At 37.4% G+C, this 25,414-nt stretch overlaps 2 protein-coding genes across 11 annotated transcripts in view; one reads left to right on the top strand and one right to left on the bottom strand.

Annotated features, from left to right (window-relative positions):
- LOC141275931 (uncharacterized) overlaps positions 1-16,721 on the bottom strand; it is a 247,128-nt gene extending 230,407 nt beyond the window's left edge. For 6 of the 8 annotated variants that reach the window (XR_012324616.1, XR_012324615.1, XR_012324619.1 and 3 more), the window contains exons 1-3: positions 16,464-16,711; positions 16,098-16,168; positions 15,228-15,325 (exon numbers count right to left, since the gene is read on the bottom strand). Coding sequence is in view for 1 of the 8 variants with exons in the window: in XM_073789244.1 (XP_073645345.1) it covers positions 15,228-15,325; positions 16,098-16,168; positions 16,464-16,711 (417 nt within the window). In the remaining 7 variants the exon portion in view is untranslated. Of the gene's footprint in view, positions 1-15,227; positions 15,326-16,097; positions 16,169-16,463 lie in introns of all 8 variants that reach the window. The other 2 variants (XR_012324623.1, XR_012324620.1) reach the window with 2 other exon arrangements.
- The window catches only part of CNOT2 (CCR4-NOT transcription complex subunit 2), a 110,960-nt gene continuing 102,153 nt past the window's right edge, over positions 16,608-25,414 (top strand). The window contains exon 1 of one of the 3 annotated variants that reach the window (XR_012324605.1): positions 16,608-16,742. The gene's annotated coding sequence lies outside the window, so the exon portion shown is untranslated. The remainder of the gene's footprint in view (positions 16,743-25,414) is intronic. The other 2 variants (XR_012324604.1, XR_012324608.1) reach the window with 2 other exon arrangements.

Below are 25,414 nucleotides of genomic sequence, written 5' to 3'. Positions count from 1 at the left end.
TATATACATTTTTAATCATGCTATTTTTCAGTGCTTTTTAAAATGGTAGTGACTCATAATCTGATGACAAAAAAACCCATGTATCTATCTATAATAGTGGCTATCTTTTAAGTAAGTAAAGGATAACATTCACACCTTTAAGTAGTTAAATATAGCTATTCTATTTTTATAAGCTAAAAAAATAAGTCTTGAAGACAGTAACTTCCTTGAAGGCAAAAGCATATGTATGTTATGTATGTATGTATGTGTGTGTCAATGAGAGCTGTTCCCTCAGATAGGCACTTAGCTAACTCCCTCATCTCTTCAGATGTTTGCTCTGGTCTTAACTCATTGAGACCCACTCTGACTAGCCTATTTACTAATGAAACCTATCTTCCCAGTACTTATAATCTCCCTGTCTCTGGTTTACTTTTTCTTGTATATCACAAATCACCTTCTATCACAGTATATAATTTATTTATTATGTTTATTATTTATTGTCTGTCTCTTCCTGCTAGAATGTAATCTCCACATAGTCAGGGATCTTTATGTGTTTTATTCACTGGCATATGGTAAGAGCCTAGAATGAAGCCTGAAACATAGTAATCATGCAGTAAAGATTTGCTGAAATAAAATGAAATGAAATAAATGAGACCAGAAGCAACAACAAACAACAAAAACCAGATTCTATGAAAATATAACTGTACATGGCAACATGCCACTTTTTGTATTTTTTGTGTTTTGGCCCTGCCGAGTGGCATGTGGGATCTTAGGAAACCGTGGAGTCTTAACCACTGGACTGCCAGGGAAGTCCCTATGCTACTTTTGTAAAGCCAAGTTAACTGTGTTTCTTGGATGGGGTTGTTGATAATAATAATAAAAAATCTGTCTCTAAGGGACATTAAATTCATAGCCTGACATCTAAATCACATAAACTTGATGCAACTTCATTTCCTGCAGATATCTTGCTCTAATGTTATCCTCCTTAGTCGTCAACTGACCACCTTATCTAAAAGAGCATCCCATCCCCTAGTCATTCTCTAGCCCTTATCTTGCTTCATTTCCTTCATAATTCTTATCATTGCATAATATCATGTTGAATATTTATTTGTTTATTGTCTATCTCCTCCAGGAAAACAGGGACCTTATCTGCCTTCTTACTGCTCTATATTTCCCTGCTGTTTGGATCACTGCCTAGCACATAGTAAATACTTGTCAGCATTGAAGGCACTGGGAATTTGCATGCATTCATATTGTTCTTCATATGAGAATGATCCAACTGTTTATCTCCAGATCTAATGCTGCCCAGCAATCACTTGTATTATTCCCTCACTAATAAACAAACAAACAGCAATTGTTCTTCATGTTTTATACCACATCAAGCAAGATGGTTAAAAGGTTTGAGTAGATATATGCTAGATATTATTCCACCAAATACTAATGAAATTTAATATTGACCTGGAAGATTAAAGCTTAAATCATATTAAAGTTTTAGATTTACTCTCTGCTCTTATCTGGATGAAACTGTAATTTTATTCAGTTAGAAGTAAAGACATCTAAAATTCTGTGAAATTTTTTTGATCTAAATACTTAAGCAAGACAAAATGTGAAAAGTAGAGGTAGTTTATAATCCTTGGCTCTTAAATTCTGCTTTTATGTTTAAAATCTGGACTGGATGACAATATCAGGATTGAATGACAGCGCTGCTTGTCATTGTGATGGGTGGCAAGTGTGAAAAGGAGGACTTGTAAAAATACTATTCTGCAAAGGGTGTTGCTTACTTTGTCTGGGCCCCAAAATCTTCACAACTGTCAGTTACAGATATACCTCTAAAATAATTGCAAGGATGTTTTAAATTTCAGAACTGTATAAAGTTCACAAAAGAAACTGATTAACTATGAAACCACACTTTTAAATGAACTAGAGAGGGAGTTCCCTGGTAGTCCAGTGGTTAGGATTCAGTGCTTTCACTGCCGTGGCCCTAGTCAATCCCTGGTCAGGGAACTGAGATCCCATAAGCCATGCGGCCCGGCCAAAATTAAAAAAAAAGAAAAAGAAATGAACTATATAATTTAAGCATATATGTTTTAAAGTATTTCTGTCTTCTTTACTAAAATGTTTCAAACTGTTGAGAGACAAGAAATATCCTTATTTTTTTTCAATAACTATCCCCAATAACATCAGGTAGAACTTCCTATTTTCAGAATGGTGGCTCCTTTAATGATTTCTTACATATACTCTATGATTTACAGTCACTTTATTAGAACAGTAACAATCTAAGATTAAAGAATCAGTCTTTAAAAAAAGAAAAAAAAATCAGTCAACTTGGAAGCTTCGGTCGCTAGCTCAGTTCAAAACTCTTTTCCCCTGCTCCTCCCACCTACCCATCCCCAGTACAGGTAAAGCTCTAGCACGTGGAGGTGGGGCAAAATCTGGCTCTCAGACAACTCCTTTTCCTCCCATTTTCAGGCTCAGTGCCCATGGCTTGTGGCAGAGGGAAGGGAGAGAAAAAATGGTAAACACCTCCTTACTCGAAAGAGAAAAGGGCAAATGTTTCCTTATTTGACTGGGTGAGGATGCAATCTTCATTGACTGGATACTGATACCTTTATGTGACACTGTCCAAAAGCTGGATCTTCAGTGAGGCTTCTTTGAGGGAGCCTGCAGAGGTTTACCACTATCTACTTTCCTGATGGTGGTTACCTGGCTCCAGCTTACTGAACCTCTTTTCATTCCTCTCCCTGCAACACTTCCCTCTTTTTGTTGTCAGCCCTCATAGGACAAAATGGCTCAAGCCCATTTACCCTCCCTGGTATTCACACCACCCATGGGAACTCCATTATTCTTGCCACATTAAATGATGGGCATTACGGCTATTTCCCTGTGGTCCTGGCCTCTCTCAGTCTATCATCGTTCAAATTCTCTTTCCCCTGCTCAGCTTCAGGAGATAAGCAAGTTCCGTGGCCAAGCAAACATCCAACAGAGAAATGTCTCCCTTCTTTATAAATCCCATCTTTAGAAATGAGTCTCTTCGAGCACTTTACACCCCATATTGCATATTTGAAATAGCTTGCCTATGAAGACTGCTTTCTCTAACATGCCTCCTCTCAATCTCTCATTTTTTTTGACTAAGAGTGGACAGGAGTGGCGGTGGTAGTGGTGATAGGGCTGGTTGTGACACTACTCATTTAATATTATGAGATTAAAGTTATTTTAATTTACAGTGTGGAGAATTCATGCATTTCATTTTCATTTTGGGGGCATAATCACAATTATAGGGCAATGGGAAAACTCCCATTCAATATGCTATAAATGTGTCTATATGTGTCTAAAATGTGTCTAAATGTGTCTATAAAAATATTCAGCTATAAGCATAGTATTGTTGTGATGTTAAATGTTGCCAGTCCTTGCTTAAGGTACTGGTAAATCTTACTCTTAGGTGGATAAAAGAAATATCTCTTATTTGATCCTGTTCGAAACATCTATGACAGCCCATTCAAATCCCATGCCAATTCCTTATAACAAAGTTGATGGTAGAGAATCCTCTATCTCTGTTTACAGGAACTCAAAATTCAGCCTTTCAGGTACAGTATTTTCTTAAATGTAGTTAGATGGTTCATGGTTTTGTGAGGTATTAACTGAAGTCTTCAATTTAAAAAAACCTAAGGCACTTAGAACACATATTTGCATATTAAAAATCCCAACAAACATTGCAATAATGAAACTTCTTTTACTTGGTTTAACTCCTACGCTTACTTTACAATGGAATCCTTTTTTTCACAGAATATTTACCAATATCTCACAGGACTAGTCTGAGAAACCTCGTTTGGATCCTCCCTCCCTCCCTTCTTTCTCCTTTTTGTAATTTTTGTTTCCATAAGGAATGACATAGATACATGCAAGTTCTTCAGCTTAAAGTATAATAATATGTGTGGTGTTGGTTCATTCAAAATAGAGGCCTTCTCTTCCCTCTGCTACTATAGTTAAGAGGTTTTTGTTTTGTTTTTTAAAAATAAGATTCCTTGGCTTTTAGCAGGAAAAACTAGCTATTGGGATAAGCCTACCAGAAAAGGTCTTCCTTACTATTAGAAGCGTTATGTTTTATGATTTCTTTTTGTGATATACTATTAAACATCTCCTCAGGGGCAGCTGCTGAGTTTGTAAGTGATCAATTGGCTGTTTTTCTGGGTTTTGCTATTTAACTGTTCTGTGCCCACTTACATAGGTTATGCTTACGAAGAGTTATTTCCTAATTGTAGGCTGCTTCATTAAAAGGATAAGAGAAGGTTTTGAGGATAATATTCCTTCAGGACCACCTTTACCAGTCAAAGGTATAGCAGATGTAGCAACTTTTAAAATCTAGAAGCCAACAGGAACTAACTTTACTCATAACAAAATACAAGTGTTTTATGAAATACTGTGGTTACCTCTATTTTAGGTAGTGTTTTTAAAACACCTTAATTGATTATGACTAAAGGTTCTAACTACTTCATTTAGAATTGGACACCACAGTAAAAATGTAAAGTTATTTGAGAATTATTGTAAATATTTAGTAATTCTCTTCTTGTAAACTATCTTTTAAAAGCGATGGTTCTTTTAAAATTCTGTAACTGTGGAAGGAATATATATTCAATATCACAAGAAGTGAAAAAGATTAGCTAACGATTTACTTTTAAAAACCCACTATTAAAAATATTCTTACAAGAATAAAACATAACTAGTTAATGCTATGAAATGTAATCATTTAAGAATGTTTCACTTACTTTACCTGATTTATTTTTATTTCTTAACAGAAAATATGTCAGTCAGCTAGCACATTTATATTTGTGTTGTTTTTTTAAGTGGTCTTTTAAAAAAAATTTTTTAACTGAAGTATAATTTACAAGGCTGTGCCAATCTCTGCTGTACAGCAAGGTGACTCAGTTATACACAGAGACATTTTTTAAGTCTTTTCCATTATGGTTTATCCCAGGAGATTGGATATAGTTCCCTGTGAGATACAGTAGGACCTTGTTGTTTATCCATTCTATGTAAACAACCTTGTTGTTTATCCATGTAATAGTTTGCATCCACCAACCCCAAACTCCCAGTCTGCCCCCTCCCCGACCCCCCAGGCAACCACAAGTCTGATCTCTGTGTCTATGAGGCTATTTCTGTTTTGTAGATAGGGTCATTTGTACCTTATTTTATTTATTTTTTTATTTGGCAGCACCGCTCGGCATGTGAGATCTTAGTTCCTTGACCAGGGAACAAACCCGTGCCACCTGCAGTGGGAGCACAGATTTTTAACCACTGGACCACCAGGGACGTCCCTGTGCCATATTTTAGATTCCACATATAAGTGATATCATATGGTATTTGTCTTTCTCTTTCTGACTTTTAGTATTAGAATCTCTAGTTGCATCCATGTTGCTGCAAATGTAAGTGGCCATTTTTACAGTCTATCATTTTCTTGCATTTTCCCTTTCAGATGTTCCCTTAATAATTATGTTTCTCTCTTTATTTAAAATTCTTAGATTATAATGGTAGTTCACATAAAAATATTATCATCATAGCAACTACTATTTTTTGAGTGTTTGGGTCATTCTATATATCATGCTAAGCATTTACATAGATCATCTCATACAAATTTTAACTCTGGAAGGCATGATAATATTTCTGCATACAATTTTCAGGTAACAAAACTGAGGCTTGGGGAGGTTAAGCATCTTGCCTAAGGGCACTCAGCTTGCCTGTGTTTTAGTTGGATATAACTCCAGGTCTGAGTTATTCTGAAATCCTAAGCTCTTAACCTTTGCTTCTCAAATCCCTGGTGATTCACTAACATATTCCTGAATATCTCTGATTTCTCATCAAATATCTCTGATTTCCCATCTTTAGTTTTGAAATTTCATTTCAAAAATAATTTAAAAATTAAAAACTATACTTTGGATCACAGGGAAGACCACTATATAAAATACTTTTGCCTGATTTGAATGCCATGTTCTTGTTTGTTTTTATAAATTGGAGCCAAGCTATAAGACTTAAATTGACCTGAGCTACAGTAATGAAGAGAAACAAACAAATGAAGGATGCAAACATGCCAGGTAAAGGCCAAAAGCTGTGATTGCTTGTTTCTGGAACAAAGGCTTTAAAAAAATTATAATAGAGAAAACTGGCGGGAAAATTGAGTTACCATATAGCAATATAGGTATCCTGAAATAAAACAAATCTGTGCTGTATTGACTTCCAGTGATGATTTAGGCTCAGCAAAACAATATTCTTTGTTACATTAAAATTAATGTAATTAATTGAAAATGTTTTAGTTTAATTTCGATTTTTTCCAGATTAATAGTTAAAAAGAGCTATCAGCATAGGCTTAAACCAAGTTTCCTCCTGTATAATAAAAATAATTTGTCACATTGGGTATACACAATTCTTACAAGGTGTTCCTATATATTCAAGATTGAGAAACAGTACTGTATAATCCGTATGGCTGCTGCAAAATTGAAACTCAATGTTAGCTGAGCCAGAATTTTAATAATCCACCTTTTAATAATCCACGCTTCTCCACATTTATTCATTTGAATGACTCAGCCAAACTATCTCAGCATTACTTTCTTCCTCACAATAATGGTACTGAACTCATAATGAGTTTTAGTGGTTCTCAGAATTATTTTTCAGTAGGGACCCCTTAGAGAATCTTATGAAATCTAAGAACCCTCACTCCATGAAAACGTATATATAAAAACATTATACACAATATTAAAAAAATTACATACACTAACAATAAAAGAGAACAGGCTCTGAAGTTAGAAACAATCTGTGTAATCTAAGACCTCCTTTAAAGCCTCTTAAAGCTTCCATTTCTCCATCTGTAAAGTGCAAGTACTACCTATCTCATGTTATGCAGATTGAGTGGAATTATGTAACTATGGTGCTTGCAATTTAGTAGATGCCAAATTAAGTCGTAGTTGTTAATTATTATCAGGCCAATATTGACCACCTATTTTACGTCGAACTGCTGTTGTTGAGGTTTTCTTGTGCTGATTGGTTTGTGGCAGCCACTCTATGGTTACCAAGGATCTCATATTCTTCTCACTGGTTGCCTCATTAATTTGGCTTTTACTTTCAGGCTACCTATTTTTTAGGTGATAGTGACCCATGAAAGCACTAGAGAGTAATAACATCTTTAATGTTCGGTTGAGAATATTAAGTGGCTTTAATATTGCTGTCATCAATTCCAAAGGTGATGAGAAATAAAATGAGAGCAATTCTCTACAAGAAGTGGATACTTGAAGGGCAAGATATGGCTCACAAGTTTAAACTGGGGATCTGCCACATACATATGGCATACAAGAATATGGGAGAAGTTATGTAGCTTTCTTGAGAACTAAATAAGAAGACACAATGTGGGGTACAAAATTGAGAATCAGTCACATTTGAATAATGAATGAGAAATGAATACCAAGTCAGAATAGAACATCATATTAAGATGAGGAAGCATTTATTCTACTATTCTCAAAACTGGTTATATTAAAAACATACTTTTATGCTCATATCTGGAAAACAACTCAAAAAGGATATAGAAAATTTACAAAGAGTTCAGGAAAAATGCCATGAAAATAATGCAAAGCTTTGGAAGCTCATTATAGGAGAAATCCTTATATGACAAACTCTAAGGAACTGTCCAGATTTTCTTATTTTACTTTCATTGTCATTGTGGTATTTTTAAGCAACAAATATTGCATGAAATGTATAGGTGACAGGTTGAAGATAAGAATATTTTGGTCATGTGTGTGATACAGTGTCACTGTTGTCATCATTATGAGATTAAAACAAAATGAAGTTTAATAAAGATTCTCAAGCATTATAAAATACTTTTCTAAAAGTAAACAGTAACCTCAATCTGTGTGGAAGATCATAAAAAGTGATCTTAAGAAGAATATGTACCATGGAACATGTCCCCTTCCCCCAAATGATAGCATTCTTAGAGATGCTGGTCATTTACCGTCATAATGACTCTCATTTTAGAATGGTGAATGCTTCATGTAAACAGTATGCTGTTTTTTAAAAAATTTTGTTTTAGATCTTATGCTCTTACGATTCTATGCAATTTCTTAAAATATACATAGAAACTGAGCCTGTGATCCAGTGACACTTTTTATTAGTCCTACTGAATTTGTCAGACTGGGAAGGCAAGCTAAAGGCTTTATTCCCTTCATATTTTGAAAGATTTCAGAGTTGAACACTAGTATATTTACCGTGTTGCTGACTTTTCTTAAACCTTGGCAACTTTAAGGCATCTTGGTATATGTATTACTGAAATATTTGTCACTCTTACTGCACAGACTTATTTGTGGTAACTGTTTTGTTTAAATGAAACTGGTATCATGTGTCCTCACAGATTATTACCAATGCAGTCTTTGTGGACTAAACTAACTATTCACGTTTAACCAGATAATCAACAGAGGGTTCCTTTTTGAAACAAATGCTTACTCCCGATTTCAAAGCTGCTATTTCTAGCGTGCATTGCACAAATGTGTATAATTTTTTGTGCCAGACTTTTGACTGTTATCAAACACTGTAATGTGAAATGGATAGTTAGAAACAATGTTAAAATTTATATTTAACCCTTTCAGGGCTGAACTGTATCTCAAGGGCCAAGTGCATTTTGTTGATTCTTCTGGGGAAACATCCTGCAAAAGAATCAATTTTTATTTTATGATATTCATTTGAACAGGTAAAAACTTGTATCTCATTAGTTTTGAGATGATTCACAGATAATTTAATTATCTTGGTAAGATTAGAGCAGTGATGTTAGGTGATAAAAGTGGATATGATAAAAACAAGTACTATAAAGGATTCTATAATATTTAACTTTTTTTTAAAGTGCTGACTAAACCTTGGGAATGGATTGATTAGCAATGACTTAGCGAAAGTCATCCATATCAACTCTTTCCGCCTGACATTTAAAATACTCCCAAATCCTGCAACCTTATTCTCTTGATACATAAATTCCACTAGCCCCCTCTGCTTATCTTAGGCAGCTTCTAGTTTCTGGCCTATGCTCATTTCTGCTTCTGAGTTAGCCTGAATTGTCCCCCGGCTCCCAAATTTATGAGGTACTTATCCCCAGTAGCTCACAATATGACTGTATTTGGAGACAGGACATCTAAAAAGGTAATTAAGGTTAAATGAGGTCATACAGGTATGCCCTAATCCAATATGACTGGTGTTTTTATAAAAAAGGGAAATTTGGAGACAGACTCACTTACAGGGAAAACATCACATGAACATGAAACAGACATCTATAAGTCAAGGACAGAGGCCTTTGGAAGAAACCAAACCTTTCTTGGACTTCTGGCCTCCAGAACTGTGAGGAAATAAATTTGTTTGTTTAAGCCATCCAGTTGGTGGTACTCTGTTATGGCAGCTCTGGCAAACTAATACAAGCTGCCTTTCTTCATGTTATTCCCCTCACTGAAAATGTCTCTTCCTTTCATCCACATCTATCCAAACTATGTCACTGAACATGGAACTTAAACAGCCACGCGGTGAAGTTATCCCTGACAGACACACCAGTCTGATCTCCCTTCCCTTTTCTGATCTAGCAGAGAATTTATAGTCCGTACCACAGATTTTTAGCAATTTCTAGCACATAAAAGTAGATGTAAGGATTTCATGAGTTAATACAGGAAAAATGCTTAAAACAGTGCCTGGTATGTGGTGGGTCTAAGTGTTTGCTTTATCTGTTGCTGCTATTACTATTTCCTGATTATATTTTTCTCTAATCAAATCATGTTGCTCACAACTCTTTTTAGTGCAATGCTGAGCATATCAGTGCTAAAAACACTTGTTGACGTATAAAACACTAAGGTCTAACCTTATTTATCACATAGATCTCTCTGGAGCATCTGCTTATCTTCTTTCCTATTCTGTGTAAAGGAAGATAAAATGATAAAAATACAGGGTCTCTACCCTCAAGTTGCTTATAATTGGTCAAAGAATTTTTCACTTCCTTCTGGCAAAATATTTCTGAGGACTTAACATCTGTCAATACTGTGCTAGAAATGGGGAAAAAAGATAAAGGAGACATAGCTCTTGCCTGTAAACAGCTCACTGTCTAGTTGGGCAAAACCCAATTCCATAGGAAGTGAAGAAAAAAGTGGGTTCAGAAAAATTTCACACGAGTCCCGAAGGAAGATGTTTTGGTTCTATTACCGAATAACAAATTAACCCAAACCATAGCAGCTTCAGGCAAATTTTATCAGATTCAGGAGGGGCTTAGCTAGGTGGTTCTGGTTCAGGGTCTCTTATGAAGTTGCAGTCAAGCTATTGGCTGGGGCTGGAAGCATCTCAAGGAGGACCAAGGATTTGCTTCTAAGTTCTCTCACACAGTTGTTGGCAGGCTTTGGTTCCTTGTCAGCTGTTAGATTTCATTTCCTTGGCACATAGGCTTCTCTACAGGCTGCCTGAGTGTCCTATGACATGGCAGCTGGCTTCCCTTGGAGTGATTCAAGAGAATACGCAAGAGGAAGAAGTCTCAATGCCTCTTATGACCTAGTCTCGAGAGTCATGGTCACTTCTTATTCTATTTACTAGAAGAAAGTCACAAAGTTCAACGTGCACTCAGAAGGAGGTGAATTAAGTAGTTCCACTTCTTGAAGAATGAAATACCAAAGATTTTGCGGACATTTTCTTTTTTGGCTGTGCCGCATGGCTTGCGGGATCTTAGTACCCCTACCAGGGATCGAACCCATGCCCTCGGCAGTGAGGGTGTGGAGTCCTAACTACTGGACCGACAGGGAATTCCCTTGTGGACATATTTTTTAAACCAGCATAGGAGACTGTGCTGGTTTAAGACATTTTGGGGGGAGGAGGAGGTCACTCAAAGCAGAGGGAAGAAAACTGCAAGGTTTGAAGTATGAAGCAGCATCGAGTATTAGGCTAGAACCCCAAGTAGTACCTAAGGCTACAAACGTAGGAAGGTGTTATAACATGAAGGGCTTTCTACCTCATCGAAAGGAGTTTGCACTTTTATCCTGTAGTGGATGAGGCATCATTATAAAGATTTTATGTGGGGGGTGGAGGGGGCGGGGGTCTCCGAAAATGTGTACTGTAAAATTTGGTGGTAGTCTTGAAGACTGGAGAGACATAAAACTTCATGAAGAAAGACCAGTTTTTTAAAAAAATCTCTTTCAAAGTTCAGATGAGAGATTATGAGGGAATGATTACGAGAATGGTTGAAGGAATGGAGACGTATGGGAGGATCCTAGAAGTATTCAGAACGTAAAACAAGAAATGGTAATTAGTTGTGGGGCATGGGAAGAAGAAAGGATAAAAGACATCAGGCTTGGCAACTGAGTATATGATACTATTTCCCCAAATTATCCACTTTTTTCTTTAAAGTAAAGGTAGAATTTTAATCAGTATAAAAATTTATTCTGGGCTTCCCTGGTGGCTCAGTGGTTGAGAATCTGCCTGCCAATGCAGGGGACACAGGTTCGAGCCCTGGTCTGGGAAGATCCCACATGCTGCGGAACAACTGGGCCCGTGAGCCACAACTACTGAGCCTGTGTGTCTGAAGCCTGTGCTCTGCAACAAGAGAGGCCGCGACAGCGAGAGGTCCGCGCACGGCAATGAAGAGTGGCCCCCATTCGCCGCAAGTAGCGAAAGCCCTCGCACAGAAACAAAGACCCAACACAGCCAAAAATAAATAAATAAATAAATAAAAATTTATTCTATGAAAATTTAAAAAAAAACTATGAAATAGAACTAATGAAACAAAAATACCTGCAACAGTTACTTCTGCAGTTTTGAATAACTTGCACATATCCTGTTAGACCTTTGTGACACAAACTTTTTCACAAAATTGGAATTATATTTTAAACCTTTCCGTTTGCACTTAATATGTCAATAAAACTTCTTCCATATCATTTTTAATGGCTGAATATTGTTCTGTTGTATGGATGTAGCTTGATTTATTTACCAGAATCCTAACAAACAATGCAATAACGAACACTCTTTTAATTGAATTGTTACACATATCCTTACTTCCTATGATACATTTCTAGAAGAGGAATTGCAGGGTCAAATGTATATGCTCAAGGCTTTTGATACATATTGCCAAACTGCATACTAGAAATGTGCCAATTTTATACTCTGAGCAGTATAAGAAGCCCTGTTTCTTTGAACCCTTGCCAGTATTATCAAGACATAATCACCTGTTAAAATAATACCTGAAGAACAAATTAATGTTTAACATGTTAGGTCACTCATAAGATGGACTTACTATTAAACCTTTATAACACTACCATTCAAAGTTTAAGAGTCTTACGTATATTTTAGGTGAAGAATCTGAGATCCAGTAAGTTACATAATCACTCCCTCTACGTAGTGGGAGTTTCTGCCCTAGGTATTATTTTGCAGTGCTTTCTGATTTGCCAGTTTGCTTCACCAATTAAGCTTTTTTCCTGTAATAACCTTCTTATTATATATACCAGAAAAAGGTATACATCTTTATCATCAAGGCCTGGAAGTTAGGCATATACCGTTAGTTTAGCACTATTTCTCCTAGCTGATTCCTACCCTGGATTTTATACATTATGTGTTGAAGGAAAACTTAAGACTTTTTATTTTTAAAAAGTGTACCTAATCTTGGATAAGGATCTACTTCATTCATTCAATGGTTCATTTATTCACTGTCTCATTCATTCGACAGTACTTATCTAATGTATACTATGTGTGGGGATAAAGTAGTGAACACAACAGATGTAGTCTCTGCTCCCATGGAACTTTCATTTTTAGTAGGGAAACAATCAACAATAAAGAAGATAATGATACAATTACAAATGCTATTCAGAAAACAGAGGGTCATGTAAAAGAAAGTAAATGGGAAAAGGAGCTACTTTAGATATGGTTGCCAGGGAAGGCTAGTCAGAAATGATATCTGAATTAAGAACTGAAGGATGAGAATGAATTAGCCATACAGACATAGAGAAACCACATCCCAGGCAGAAAAAAAAAATTGGAGAGCAAAGGTCCTGAGATGGAGTATCAGTTAAGTTCAATTGAGAATAAGATGCCCTAAAAATAGTAGCTTTAGCAAGACAGAAGTTTACATTTTCCTCACACCAAAATCTGTATGTAAGGAGTGCGGGGCTGATATGGTACTCTAGAAAAGTCAAGGACGCATATTTTCACCAGGTTGAGGTTTTGCCACCCCTAGGATGGGGGAGCTTGCATATGACCCAAATTGGCAGCTAGAGTCCTAGGCCATCACATCTATATTCCAGGGTGCAGGATATAAGAAGAAAAGAAGCAAAGGACTGAAAGTGTGCACCAGCTATCTTTTAAGGTTGGTTCTGGAAAGAAGCCACATATCTGCTTATAACGCATTGGCCAGAACTATCACATGGCCACAGGGAGGCTAGAAAATACAGTCTTTATTCTGGACAGCCATATGTCCATGTCTATTACTATGAAAAAAATGGAGAAATTTTAGGGGATAACTAACAGTCGTTGTTTGCTACAGACTGGAAAAAGCTTGGTACGTGACAGAAACAGAAAGGAGGCAATGAGAAGGGTGAGAGTAAGATGAGGTTGGAGAGGAAGGCAGGAGTCAGATTATGTAGTTTTAAAGGTCATGGTAAGGAAATTGGATTTTATTCGATTTCGAGGAAACCACTGCAGGCTTTTAAACAAGTAACATAACCTCATCAAGTTTTTTAAATGATCACCCTGGCTGGTATGGAGAGAATGGTTTAAAAGGGGTGCAGGGAAAAGTGGAAGCAGAGATAGTATGGATATTGCTGTGCAAGTGATGATGATGGCTTGGACAGGGTGGTAGCATCAGAGGTGATGAGAAGTGGTTGAATGCAGAATAAACACAAGGAAGAGCTGATGAATTGAACCGAGAGTGTGAGGAATCACAGAAGATTCCTACTTTTTTGCCTAAGCAAGTGAGTGAACTGTTGGCAGTACTGTTTACGGAAATCAGAAAGACTACAGGAAGACAATTTGGATTCAAATATTCTGTTTCAGCATATGCTAATTTTGAGATGCCTCTTTTTTATTCCTTGGAATGGTAAGATTTTCAGGATTGTCTCTACTTTTTAAAAAATGGGAGGCCTCCCTTTTCTACGTTATGTACAAAGTCATTCTTCCCTTAATAAGAAATTTTTTTCTCAATCTAAATCGGTAATTTTTCTATAAGATGCATCTTACATTTCAAAAACACACAAAACACATACTCAGTATGGCCTATTTTTCAAGTAAGACAATCTATCAAAGTGAATAGTTTAAAGAAAAAACTCACAACCTACCAAATGGGCAAATTTTATCAATATTAGCAATAAAGACGAACTTTTAGATGCAACAGGACAATATTAAAAATGTACTACTTAGAGTGCTTATTAGAAAGCCATAAATCTAAGAAATGTTGGTTTATTTACTACCTAGAAGCTACCTCTAAGGTAGGTATTAAACAAATTTCACAAACTTATGAAAGATTGGGCACCACTAATAGAACTATTTTAAACTTGTTCTCAACAAGGCTTAAAGTAAATTTATCCTAAACAAATAGCATTCTCAAGAAAACAATAGTATCAGTGTATTTTTCCCCCAACACTGCTATGCTACACATTTACCATGAAAATGTTTGCTGCTCTATCTTTTCCAGTAAAATACCCAAGGGAACAAAACCCTCAAATTAGACCTGTCTCCTTTTGGAAGTGATTTCTCCAATTTTACCAAAGTTTATAGTATTTAAAACTTGTGGGACTTCTCTGGCAGTCCAGCAGTTAAGACTCCGCACTCCCAATGCAAGAGGCACAGGTTCAATCCCTGGTCAGGGAACTAGATCCCACATGCCATGTGGTGTGGCCAAAAAATAAAATAAAATTCACAGAATTGGGTGTTGAGAGACCCGAGGCACCATTAAAAACAAACAAACAAACACCCCCCAAAAATTTGTGCTCTGAGTAAACATGGGGATAAAAATAAGGGTCATCTTTTGGCTTTAACAAAGTCCTATGCTCTATATAAGTCAAACTAATAGATTAGAATGGTAATACTTGATGCTACTATATACATAGACGCATACCCCACTTTTATCATTTCATCTTACAATTCCAAATATTAATAGTTAAACTTTCAAGTTATTAATAGATTAAAATGCTCAATAATACACAGATATATGTATTAATATACCTATATGTATAACATATACTTAGAGGTATAGTCAACATTTTAACACACCATCTTACATAGTAGAAGAGAAAGCTGAAGAGGCAGGAAGGAACTGTTGGGGGAAGGGGAAGAAAAAGGGAAGGAAGAACATAGTGTTGCTGCTCCTTGAATTTTCCTTAAGTAAAAAAACACAATGAAGCAGAATGTTTAATGAAATGAATAACCAGGCAAAACATTTTCTACTGGCTACATCAGCTAATTTATCAAAATACTTTGTATTCTGTAAACGCAACAAAGTCACCTATTATTTTATAGTATGCTTATTTTTCTTGCTATTTATGACTGACAGATGCCTCTTGCCCTTCAGTGATAAATTTTAAATTGAATCACAGTAAATTTTTGGAAGGAAAGGATGATTTTATAAAAGAAACAAAACAAGGGAAGTAGAAATTTTACTTACTCCAAATGAATTGTACTTTACAGTAGTGAATTCTATTACTCAAGTAGAAAGGAATGAACAATGAACTACACAATTCCTAAACACGCATGCAGAGGCTCTTTTTAGGTCCAAAAATGTCAAGTAAAAAGGGAAGTGTTGATCAATACACGAAGGAATAGACAGAGATTTATTATTTCAAAGAAAATAAAATTTCACTTTAACAATTATTTTCTGGGAAGCAGAGACTTCACTCTCCTTAAGTTTCCCCCAAAGCCACCGTAATTTCAAACGGTCTTGGTGACAGCGCAGGCAGTCACTCCAGCTTACGTGGGGACTGGGGAGTGGGAGCGAGAAAAGTGCTATCAATCTAACTCAGCAAAGCTCACCCAACAGTATTTTAAAAACCTGCTCCCCAATATGCTCCCTCCCGACAAGTTAAAAAACAACAACAAAAAAGGAAGGGGGGTGAGTAGAAAATACCAAGGGTTTTTGGCTGAGGGGAACTCACTTTTCAAGAGGTGATGGTGATGAGCTGCCAGTCTCTGGAAGTGCGTGAACAAGCACCGGAGGTTTCGGGGGCTGAGGGAAGAAAAGCGGATAGTGCTCAGATCAGTTTCAGGTGGCTGGAGCGAGGTGGGGCCGGGACGAGGCGGACGTGGAGGGGGGCGGGGTGTCCGACACGAACACAAACACAAACACATTTCGCGTCCCCAGGGAGGGCGGACCGACGCCACCTCATCATTCCCCGCCCCTGGAGCCCGCGGTCCTCCTCGGACCTAGGGCCCGTGGTCCTTGCGAAGCAGCCCAGCCCCAGGGGAGCCGTAGGAGCCGCAGAGGCCCTGCTCGCTGTAACGACTGCGGAGAAGCTACGAACCTCCCCGCGAGTCGGTGAGAGACACGGTGGAGGCCGCGGGGAGGAAGGTGAGGGAGTGAAGCGCTCCTCCCCAACCCGTCTCGAACGCGCGGGAAGCGGTCTACCCACCCCCAACTCTGTCCCGTAGGCAATCGCCGCTCCCACCTTCCGCCGCCGCCTCGAGGGAAGTCGGAACGACGGGGGTCACGGCGGGGGTCAGAGGGTAAAGGTCTTGCTCCCAGCAGCCTCCGCGGTGGATACGTCGCCATCTTGGATCCGCGGGACAAGAAAATTCATGCGGTGAGTTTTTGGCAAATTTTCGGAAGTCTGGCAGTGGGGCGCGCGGCGGGGGCGGCGGATTCGGGGCCCCCGCAAGGCGGGGGAATGCCTCGGGGCCGGGCCGGTCGCGCCCGGGGTCCGCGGGCAGCGTCCCGGCCCGCCGCTTCCCGTTGCTTTTGTCTCGGCTCCAATCGAGAGAGGGAGAACGGAGCGGGCGGGGGGGGGTGGTGGCGGTGGAGGGAGGGAGGGGGTGTGTATGGGGAGGGTGGTGGACGGGACGTAAAGCGTCGCTGTAGTCGGGTCGCTGCAGCGGCAGTTCTGGATCCTAGGCCGGGTCCCTTCAGCTGGCGCTGGGGTTTCCCCCAGACTTCTCTCCCCCGGGCTCCCTCCAGCGCGGAGGAGCCTCCGCCGCGCTGCTTCCTGGGGAAGAAGAGAAGGCGGCAGCGGCGGTGGCCAAGGACCCCGGGCCCGCTTTAGACGGCGCTGCCGCCTTCCTGGCAGCTGCCGCGGTCTCTGGCTCTTCACATTCTCTCAATACACGCACATCATCTGCAACTTATGTGTGTTTCTGTGTATGTACACGTAAATGGTGGGGGACACTGGACTGGCTAACGGGCCTCAGGAGCTGCCAGGCCCTTGGGTTCAGAAGGCTATGGGTGGTGGAAGAGAAAGAGTGCAACTGGGATGCTTCCTCTGCTTCCGTACCCGGAGGGTGAAGCTTCCGTGGTCTGGTAGAGACTTAGTCCGGAGAATCCTGGGGCGGCGGAGGAACCCGAGGCGCCTCTGTCTGTGAAGTTGCTAGCCCTAGGTTTCTACTTCCGCCGGGGCCTCTCCACCTTTTGCTGTCTTGGGTCTAACTTAAAAGTTTCGCGGAACAAGTGACTGGGGTTGAAAGAGGCGCTCCTAGTTCTTAGTTTAGGCTCTGTGGTCCGTCTAGGAGAGACAGCCTCTAACTCTTGGTAACTATGGGCCTTGGCGAATACGAGCTTTTTCCTTTTATGAGAACATTTCCAAGGTCTTAGAATTTGCGTTTATTCCAGGCACTGTGGGTATATTACAACTACAAAAGTCTTACATACGGGTACCAACCTCTTGGAAGGAACCTAAACATCAGCTTCCTTCGAATCCTAAGAGATGCCTTCACTTTTCAACATCCAGAAGACCGAATGCAACACATTTTGCTTCAAAACTCTTGGTCAAAGAATCCTACTCCTTTCTTAATCTTCTGGACGGTTTCTAATAATTAAATACAGTGATATCAACCCTTAGACTCTTGGCGAAATGGTAGGAAGTACCTAGTTAGAATCTGTTCACGAGGGAGGCCATGCTTGAATTTAGAGTTCAAAGTTGAACAGATTTTCTGTCATGCTTGATTTTAGGAATTTCTAGACCTCTAGAATCATAAGTACAGCGTTATTTGCCTCTTAAAACAACATAAGTGGAAGTAATAAAGTAGGGGGGCGGGGCTTAGAAATTTGAAAATATCTCTTTACATACCGGGTTTATGTTGTTGTTTGGGAATACTTGGTATATTTGACGAGTTATTTCCCAAACGCCAGTGAAGACATCTCTTTTGCAATTTTGGAAGATAACTTTATCCCAGATTTAAAGGGTTGCTTAAGAATCACAGTGGACTGAAATGGCTAAATGGCTACATTCAGGTGGTTTGATGTGTACATTCAGATCTCTTTTCATTGAAATACTTCTTAATGGACCAAGATCTTTAGTTAACTTTGTATGTTGAACTCCGCTTCAGTTTGTAGTTCTCGTGTAATATTAAATCTAAAGGAAAAATACAAAGTGCGTGTAAAAAAAAAGACAAAACTTCTCCACTTCTTTTTTGACTTTGTAAGATCCTCATTTAATTTTAAAAAGGTTCTTTACTCTCATTTTTTTTCCTGAGGGCTTGAGTTGCAGTGACTTCTGTGATTACTTTGTATTGTATTTTAGATAGGAATTGAGAAACTTTCACATTTTTTGGCATTCTAATTAATGTAAGCATCATTTGTTGGCAGAACCCTTTTATTCTAAGTATACTGTATAGCGATATCTGTAGCCTAATCTGATACTCTTGGGGAATTAGAATTGCCTGTACATTTAACCAAGCAAGAAATACAACCTTTTAAAGATTTTTAGTTTCTACAATACTTTAGTTTTAAAGTAAATTTATATGGCAGAAAAATGAGGACAAAATGCATGAGTGATTTATATTCCCTTCCATTTCGAAGTACTACTTGATCTTGGAAGATAAACCTCAGAATGATATTCCTCCCCAAGAGAACTAGTTACCTGTGTTTTTACTTAATAACCTTGAATATTTAATTTACTTTTTGATTTTTCATAGGTACTTCACAGTTAGTTATAATCTGAAAATTCTCTTTGTTCAAAAGTAAATACTTAGATTTATGAGTAGATTTCATTAGAAGTGCTTCTAACCCAGTTGTTTTGGTTCTTATCTCTTCAGCAGATACTGGTATTAAAAGTATTTGTATTTTGAAAGACCTTTACAGAATTTTTTGCAACCCGTGGGAAGTTAGAGTTTTACCCTTTTTACTCACAAATATGCTTCATAAGATTTTCTAATAATACAGAAAAATAAAGAAAAGGTATGCTTCACACCTAAATATGAAATAATGACTAGACATTATTAGATTGGTAAAAATAAGGTAACTATTGTTTGCTCTTTAAAAAGCAGTGTTAAACAGTATTTTTTAATTGTCAACATTTTTAACTGTAGGAGGTTCATTTGTGATGATTACATATTTAAAGGCAAACTTTCCATGTGCTTGCTTAATAGGCATTTGAGGACAATTTATGCAAACAGTGATACAATCTTCAGAAAAGATACTACTAAATAAGATTTTGTTACCTAGACTTCTAGTGGATTTCGTAGCACAAAGAAGCAAAAGAAACCAAGGTACCAGGTAGGGCAGTTTTAGAGGCAGAGTTAATCTGAGTTGCACTGTAATGTTTGAATAGAATTACATGCAATATTGGTATCACAATATTGATATCAAAGGATCTAGTGCTGTGACAGGAATCATTCCGGTTGATGATACATGTGATTGTCCTTCCTTACTATGGATGATTTCTACCCATAATACTTAGAGGAGTTGAATTTCATTGTGACTTTTACTAGGTATTTTTGGAAAGATCTATACTAAAATTGGTGTCTGTTGTAGAACGTCTACCTTCGAAAACAAATAGAATGAACACTAGGGTTTTAAGGTTTTAAAATTATTTTGTAATTTTTAACTTGGTTTTGTGCGTTGAACTTTTCCTTCTTCAACTTAAATACTATATATATATATATTTTTTTTTTCTCGTTGCTTTAGTTTTTCTGTTTGACATCCTTTTTTAAACTCTTAAAACTCCTCTCATGACAAGTCATGCTGATATGGCTTGTTTATTTATTTACTTTGTCTATACTATTAGAAATGACTTGGAAAAAAGAATTCCTAATATTTTTTTCTGACATCTTGTTCTCTGAAATACAGATGATAATCTCTTGGTATTATCACTTGGGGATATGCTACATTATGCATTAATAAAATGGTTTACAATGTTTATTTTTTGGTAAGGCCACATAGCTTATATAATCATGAAATGCAAAATGAATTACCTAAGAGGAAAAAAACAATTTTCCTTTTCTGGACACACTTTAATATTTTGTATATGTTTACACCAGGGACCTAAGTCTATTTAGATATAGCTAGATATTTTGGACATATCTGCCACTTACCCTGAAAGTTTTCCCTTTTTTTGCTTTCATGCATATGTTTTTATGTGGGGCTTGGAGGGGATGGTGGTGGTATTTTTAGTATCACTTCTCTGTTGTTTGACAAATTTCTTATCGTTCAGAACTACTCTGGTGTCACTTTCTTAAAGAAACCTTTCCTGATTTCCCAAATCCTTCTGTTGTACTGCTTTTATTCTTCAAATTTCTATTATTGAATGTATCACATGGTATTGTAATTTACTGTCCATCCCCACCGTCCACCTTAACCTCCACTGGATTGTAAGCACCTGAGAGGTAGGGCTTTGTCATTTATATTTACATTTCTGGTACCTTCTAAGTGCATAATACATAGTAGGTTATCAATAAATATGCAATAAACTGAACTGGTGCCAAATTGTCATTTGACAGTGCAGTCACGTGTTGTTTCCCAATCCACGGGTGGGAAACAACAGATTGGAAAAGGGTATGGGAAGAAGGGCATCCTGCATTCCTTTACTTCCTTGAATCATTTCTTACAGTTCTGCTTCTTAATTACCTATGGGAAACTAGATAACCAGCTTCTTAGAAAAATGTGTGTGGAGTGAGTACAGGACTGAGGGAAGGTTGTAAGTAACAGAGTGTTTCTGGCAGTGTTAAGGTCTGTATTTCTTGCTGTATTTTGTATGGCTAAGGTCATTGGTTGAAGGAGATACTTTGTGTTTACCCCATAATACATTTACAGTTGTTTAACGTGAGCTTCTATTAGATTTGGGCTTTTTGACGTTAGATTCTATGTCCTCCTCCTTGGCCCCCACCTTTTTACTCCCAGTGCCTGACCTAGTGCCTAGTACAAAGTAGGAGTTCTCTAGGTTTTGAATACCATTCTCCTTATGAAAACTGGATGAGATGATTTAATGTACTTTTATTGGCTGTCCAAATTTCCAAAAGCTCTAAAAACTGACTTTTTAAAAAAGCAAGTGTGAAGGCAAATTCCAACTGAAATTGGTAGCCTACTCATGGTCTATCTGTGTTAACCTGATTTTCTGTTTTGATGCAGAAATATTAGTATATTTGATGGCAAGTGCTGTCTAGGCCACCCTGGGAGGTGTTAGGTCATATGTAATATATATGCTATCTTAACTTTCTAAAATCTGACAAATTCCAATTCTGAGAAATACGTGGCCTTTAAGGGCTTGAATAAGAGATTGTGCACCAGTTTTGTGTCCCTTTTTTGAACTATAGAAATCAAAACAGTAAATGACTTACAGAATTGCATTTAGTGGAGATGCTAACATTTTTTTAATGAATTTATTTATGGCTGCGTTGGGTCTTGCTGCTCTATTTGCAGCGGTGGTGGGGGGGGCTACTCTTCGTTGCAGTGCTCCAGCTTCTCTTTGTTCTCTTTGCCTTTGCTTCTCTTTGTTGTGGAGCATGGGCTCTAGGTGTGTGGGCTTCAGTAGTTGTGGCTCGCGGGCTGTAGAGCGCAGGCTCAGTAGCTGTGGCACAAGGGCTTAGTTGCTCCGTGGCATGTGGGATCTTCCTGGACCAGGGATCAAACCCGTGTTCACTGCATTGGCAGGCGGATTCTTAACCACTGAGCCACCAGGGAAGTCCCAAGATGCTAAACATTTGACTTAAGATCTTAGAAATGTCTCATTTGCCTACGTATTTTTCATTGACTTTTTTTTCCTTTTTTTTCATTGACTTTAATAACTAAAAGCTACTGAAGATACAGAGAGTATATTATTTTAAAAGAGAGTTTGTTCTAGTACTGGGAACATCAGTTTTTTCTCTGCTTTTAGTGAATTGAAAGGTCTCTCCTTATGTGAAAGTAGATGAGAATGCACGCACAGTACATATTTACTTTGCCAAGGAATGATAAAATAAGCAAGAGGGAGTTTTGTGTTCTGGCACTTTAGGTAACAATGAGTACACTTGGATTTTTTCAAACTTATTGATGTACCATTTTTCTATTTATATATTTGGATGTTGAAACATTACTCCATCTTGTATCAGCATCTGGACAAAATGTAATGACAGATTATGTAATACAATGTGTTTCCGAGAGGAACATTTGGTTTTGTGTCGTATCTGGCAGGAATGTGTTTTTGTGTTACTTTTTACATTGTAAATTACGATGCTTATTTTTATTTTTTTGCGGTACGCGGACCTCTCACTGTTACAGCCTCTCCCAAACCCGCGTCCCCTACATCGGCAGGCGGACTCTCAACCACTGCGCCACCAGAGAAGCCCTGTGGTTGTCATTTCGATGTTAAGTTTTAAAATAAGGTTAAGTTTTAACATTAACATAAAGATAGAACAATCAAACTGTTTTGATTAGTATGAAAATTAGTAAATGGGAATTTTGAAGGCCATTTTATCCTTGGATTGGACTCAGCATCTAGTGTCTTTCTCACTTAATTTAATGCTACTCTATAGGGAAAATCCTGATTTATCAAATTAAGTAGATGTAAGTAGAAGGTTTGTTTTTTGTTTTTAATTGATCATTCTGAAGATTCAGGATCATTTAATTAAATATGGAAATTTGAAAGAGAAGTATTAGGAAATTTGTGTTTCAAGTTTGACTTTCTGGGAGAATGCAACAGCTGCTCACATATTTTAAAATGATAAACATATTCATCAAGAAACACCAAAACATTTAGTAATAATCCTGTGTTATAGTGAGAGTAAGTAATAATATTATATTACAGGTACTACATTTTACACATTTACTTATTGCACAATTATACTTTGAGGTAATGTGCTAACTTTGTCTTGATTTAATAGTGCATGGAATAGTGCTTTAGGGGTGTCGTTTTTATAATTTTATGTGAGTGAGCATGTCTGGCCTTAGATTAGAAAAAATTCAGAGCTATAGAAACTTTCTAATCTATGCACACTTAAGAGAAATTGTACATATATTCATAGACATGTCAGGCCAAACTTTGAAGTCTGTAGCAAAACTATTTAACCTGATGGAAGAGATAGCAGTCTCCAAATTTTAAATTTGATACATGATGCACTTTTGTGTTACGTATCTAAAATAGATATGTATGTATAAAACAATTATATATAGTCCAGTGCTTCAGGGAATTTGACCTCTGACTGCTATTAAGATGTTTCAGAGCATAGTTTGAAAGTGAAGACTTTTTCTTCTCTCTGCAGATGGAAAGTTCATAGAACTTGCTTGTTTTTGAGTAGACACTTTCAACTAAATCCTTTAATTTGAGTGTTTATTTTCTTCTAGACATTGCTGTAAGTGCTGGGTATATATGATGGTGAACAAGACAAGTTTCCGCCTTCATGGAGCTAATGTGTTAGAGGGGGAGACGGATAATAAACAAGTAAACAATTTCAGAAGGTGGCAACTGTGATGAAGAAAAGGGGGATACGGGTACAGTAATTGGTTAGGGATGGAAGGAGGAGACTATTTAAGGAAGATGATGAGGGCAAGACCTCTCTGGAGGTGGCTTTTGAGCAGAAACTGAGAAAGGAGAAAGCCATGCAAAAATCTGGGTCAATGTGTTTCCAGGCAGAAAGAATAGAAGACCCTGAGATGGAGTCAAGTTTTTCATGTTTGATGAAAACAGGAATTTCATCAGTAGTTACTTAGTGCTTTCTGCATAAATAGGGGTAAACGCTAAAGGGAAAAAGAAAAAGATGATTAAGATGTAAATCTTTGTCTTTCAACTGCTGAAAATGTTGTGATGGACCCAGTAATAGGTTATAGGGAGGAAGAATTTTCATTTAAGAGGCCATGATGTTTTCTGGATCAGGTGTGGGGGGGTATCTTTGTATTAGTGGAAATTATAAAGGAGAGTAAACTTAAAACTTTCTTTGTGTTTGCATAGAATTATCAAAACCTCTAAAAGATTTTGTTTTTGCAATATTTTAGATAGATTTTTCTAAGAAATTAATCAGTAATGATTTTCATGTTTACTTAGACTTCCTTGTACAGTTCAATAAATATTACTAGGTGCCATACACTGTTAGAGATGCAGTGAATACTTGAAGTTCACTTTTTGTGGTGCATGTTATGGGTACATGCTAGAGTAGAACAACCTTGTTTGAGGGAGTTAAAGAGTTGGTTTCTGGTCAGTGATGTTTGAACTGGGTTCTGAAGGGTGATTTGGAGTTCACTTAGGTAGGGGAGGATGCGCAATCAGCATTGCAAATACAAAAAGTCTGGAAGACTAGGCTGGATTTAGAGAATGGCACAGTAATCTATCGTTCTTGATGCAGTTCTGCGACCTCATGAGAAGTTGACTGAGGGAATGAATTTGCCATAGTGTGAGAGACTTTTTTTTACATGATGAGGAATAATTAACCAATTTCTTTTTGACAATGCAAGTGAAAATCAGATTTGTGCTTCAGGAGGAAATTTTAGATTCCACAGACGATTTATAATTAAATTTACAAGCTTGATGCTTTAGTGTATTTCTAAAGTTTTTGAAGGATTTTTTTTTCTCTCTGTTAGAGAAATTATAGAGTTATTCTGTATTCATATTGGCAGGATTTTTAATTATTAAGAACTTTGAAAGTCTGTAGTTTATCTTCCGGAGAACTTGTTATACATATAAACCGATGTCCATAATGAAAAGTTTTATATTAATGGATGGAATTTGTTATGTAAGTTTTAGGGCAGGCAGAGTTTGAATGTTGTTATTTGACATTATTTGCAGGCATGAGATTTAACATTACTTCAGTAAATTAGAGTAATACCAAAAAAATCTAAATTAGCAATATAATCATTCATAGGAGCTTATGCCTATAATATATTGCTAGCAGTGCATATTTTACAATGCTGAGGTGTGTGTGTTCTTCAAAATACTGTACATAACAGCTGTGCATTTATTTTAGGTTGCTAGCATTATTTATTCTGACATTGAAAAAAAAAGAGCCCAAATGAATGTTTTTAAATAAAAAGAATTGATTCCCTAAGAATGCAGTTTGAGCAAATTACTACTTTGATAGT

Source organism: Tursiops truncatus, chromosome 11, assembly GCF_011762595.2.
Source record: "Tursiops truncatus isolate mTurTru1 chromosome 11, mTurTru1.mat.Y, whole genome shotgun sequence".
Lineage (NCBI taxonomy): Eukaryota > Metazoa > Chordata > Mammalia > Artiodactyla > Delphinidae > Tursiops > Tursiops truncatus.
The sequence above is the reverse complement of the archived record's forward strand: the minus strand, read 5'-3'. Positions and strand labels throughout refer to the sequence as shown.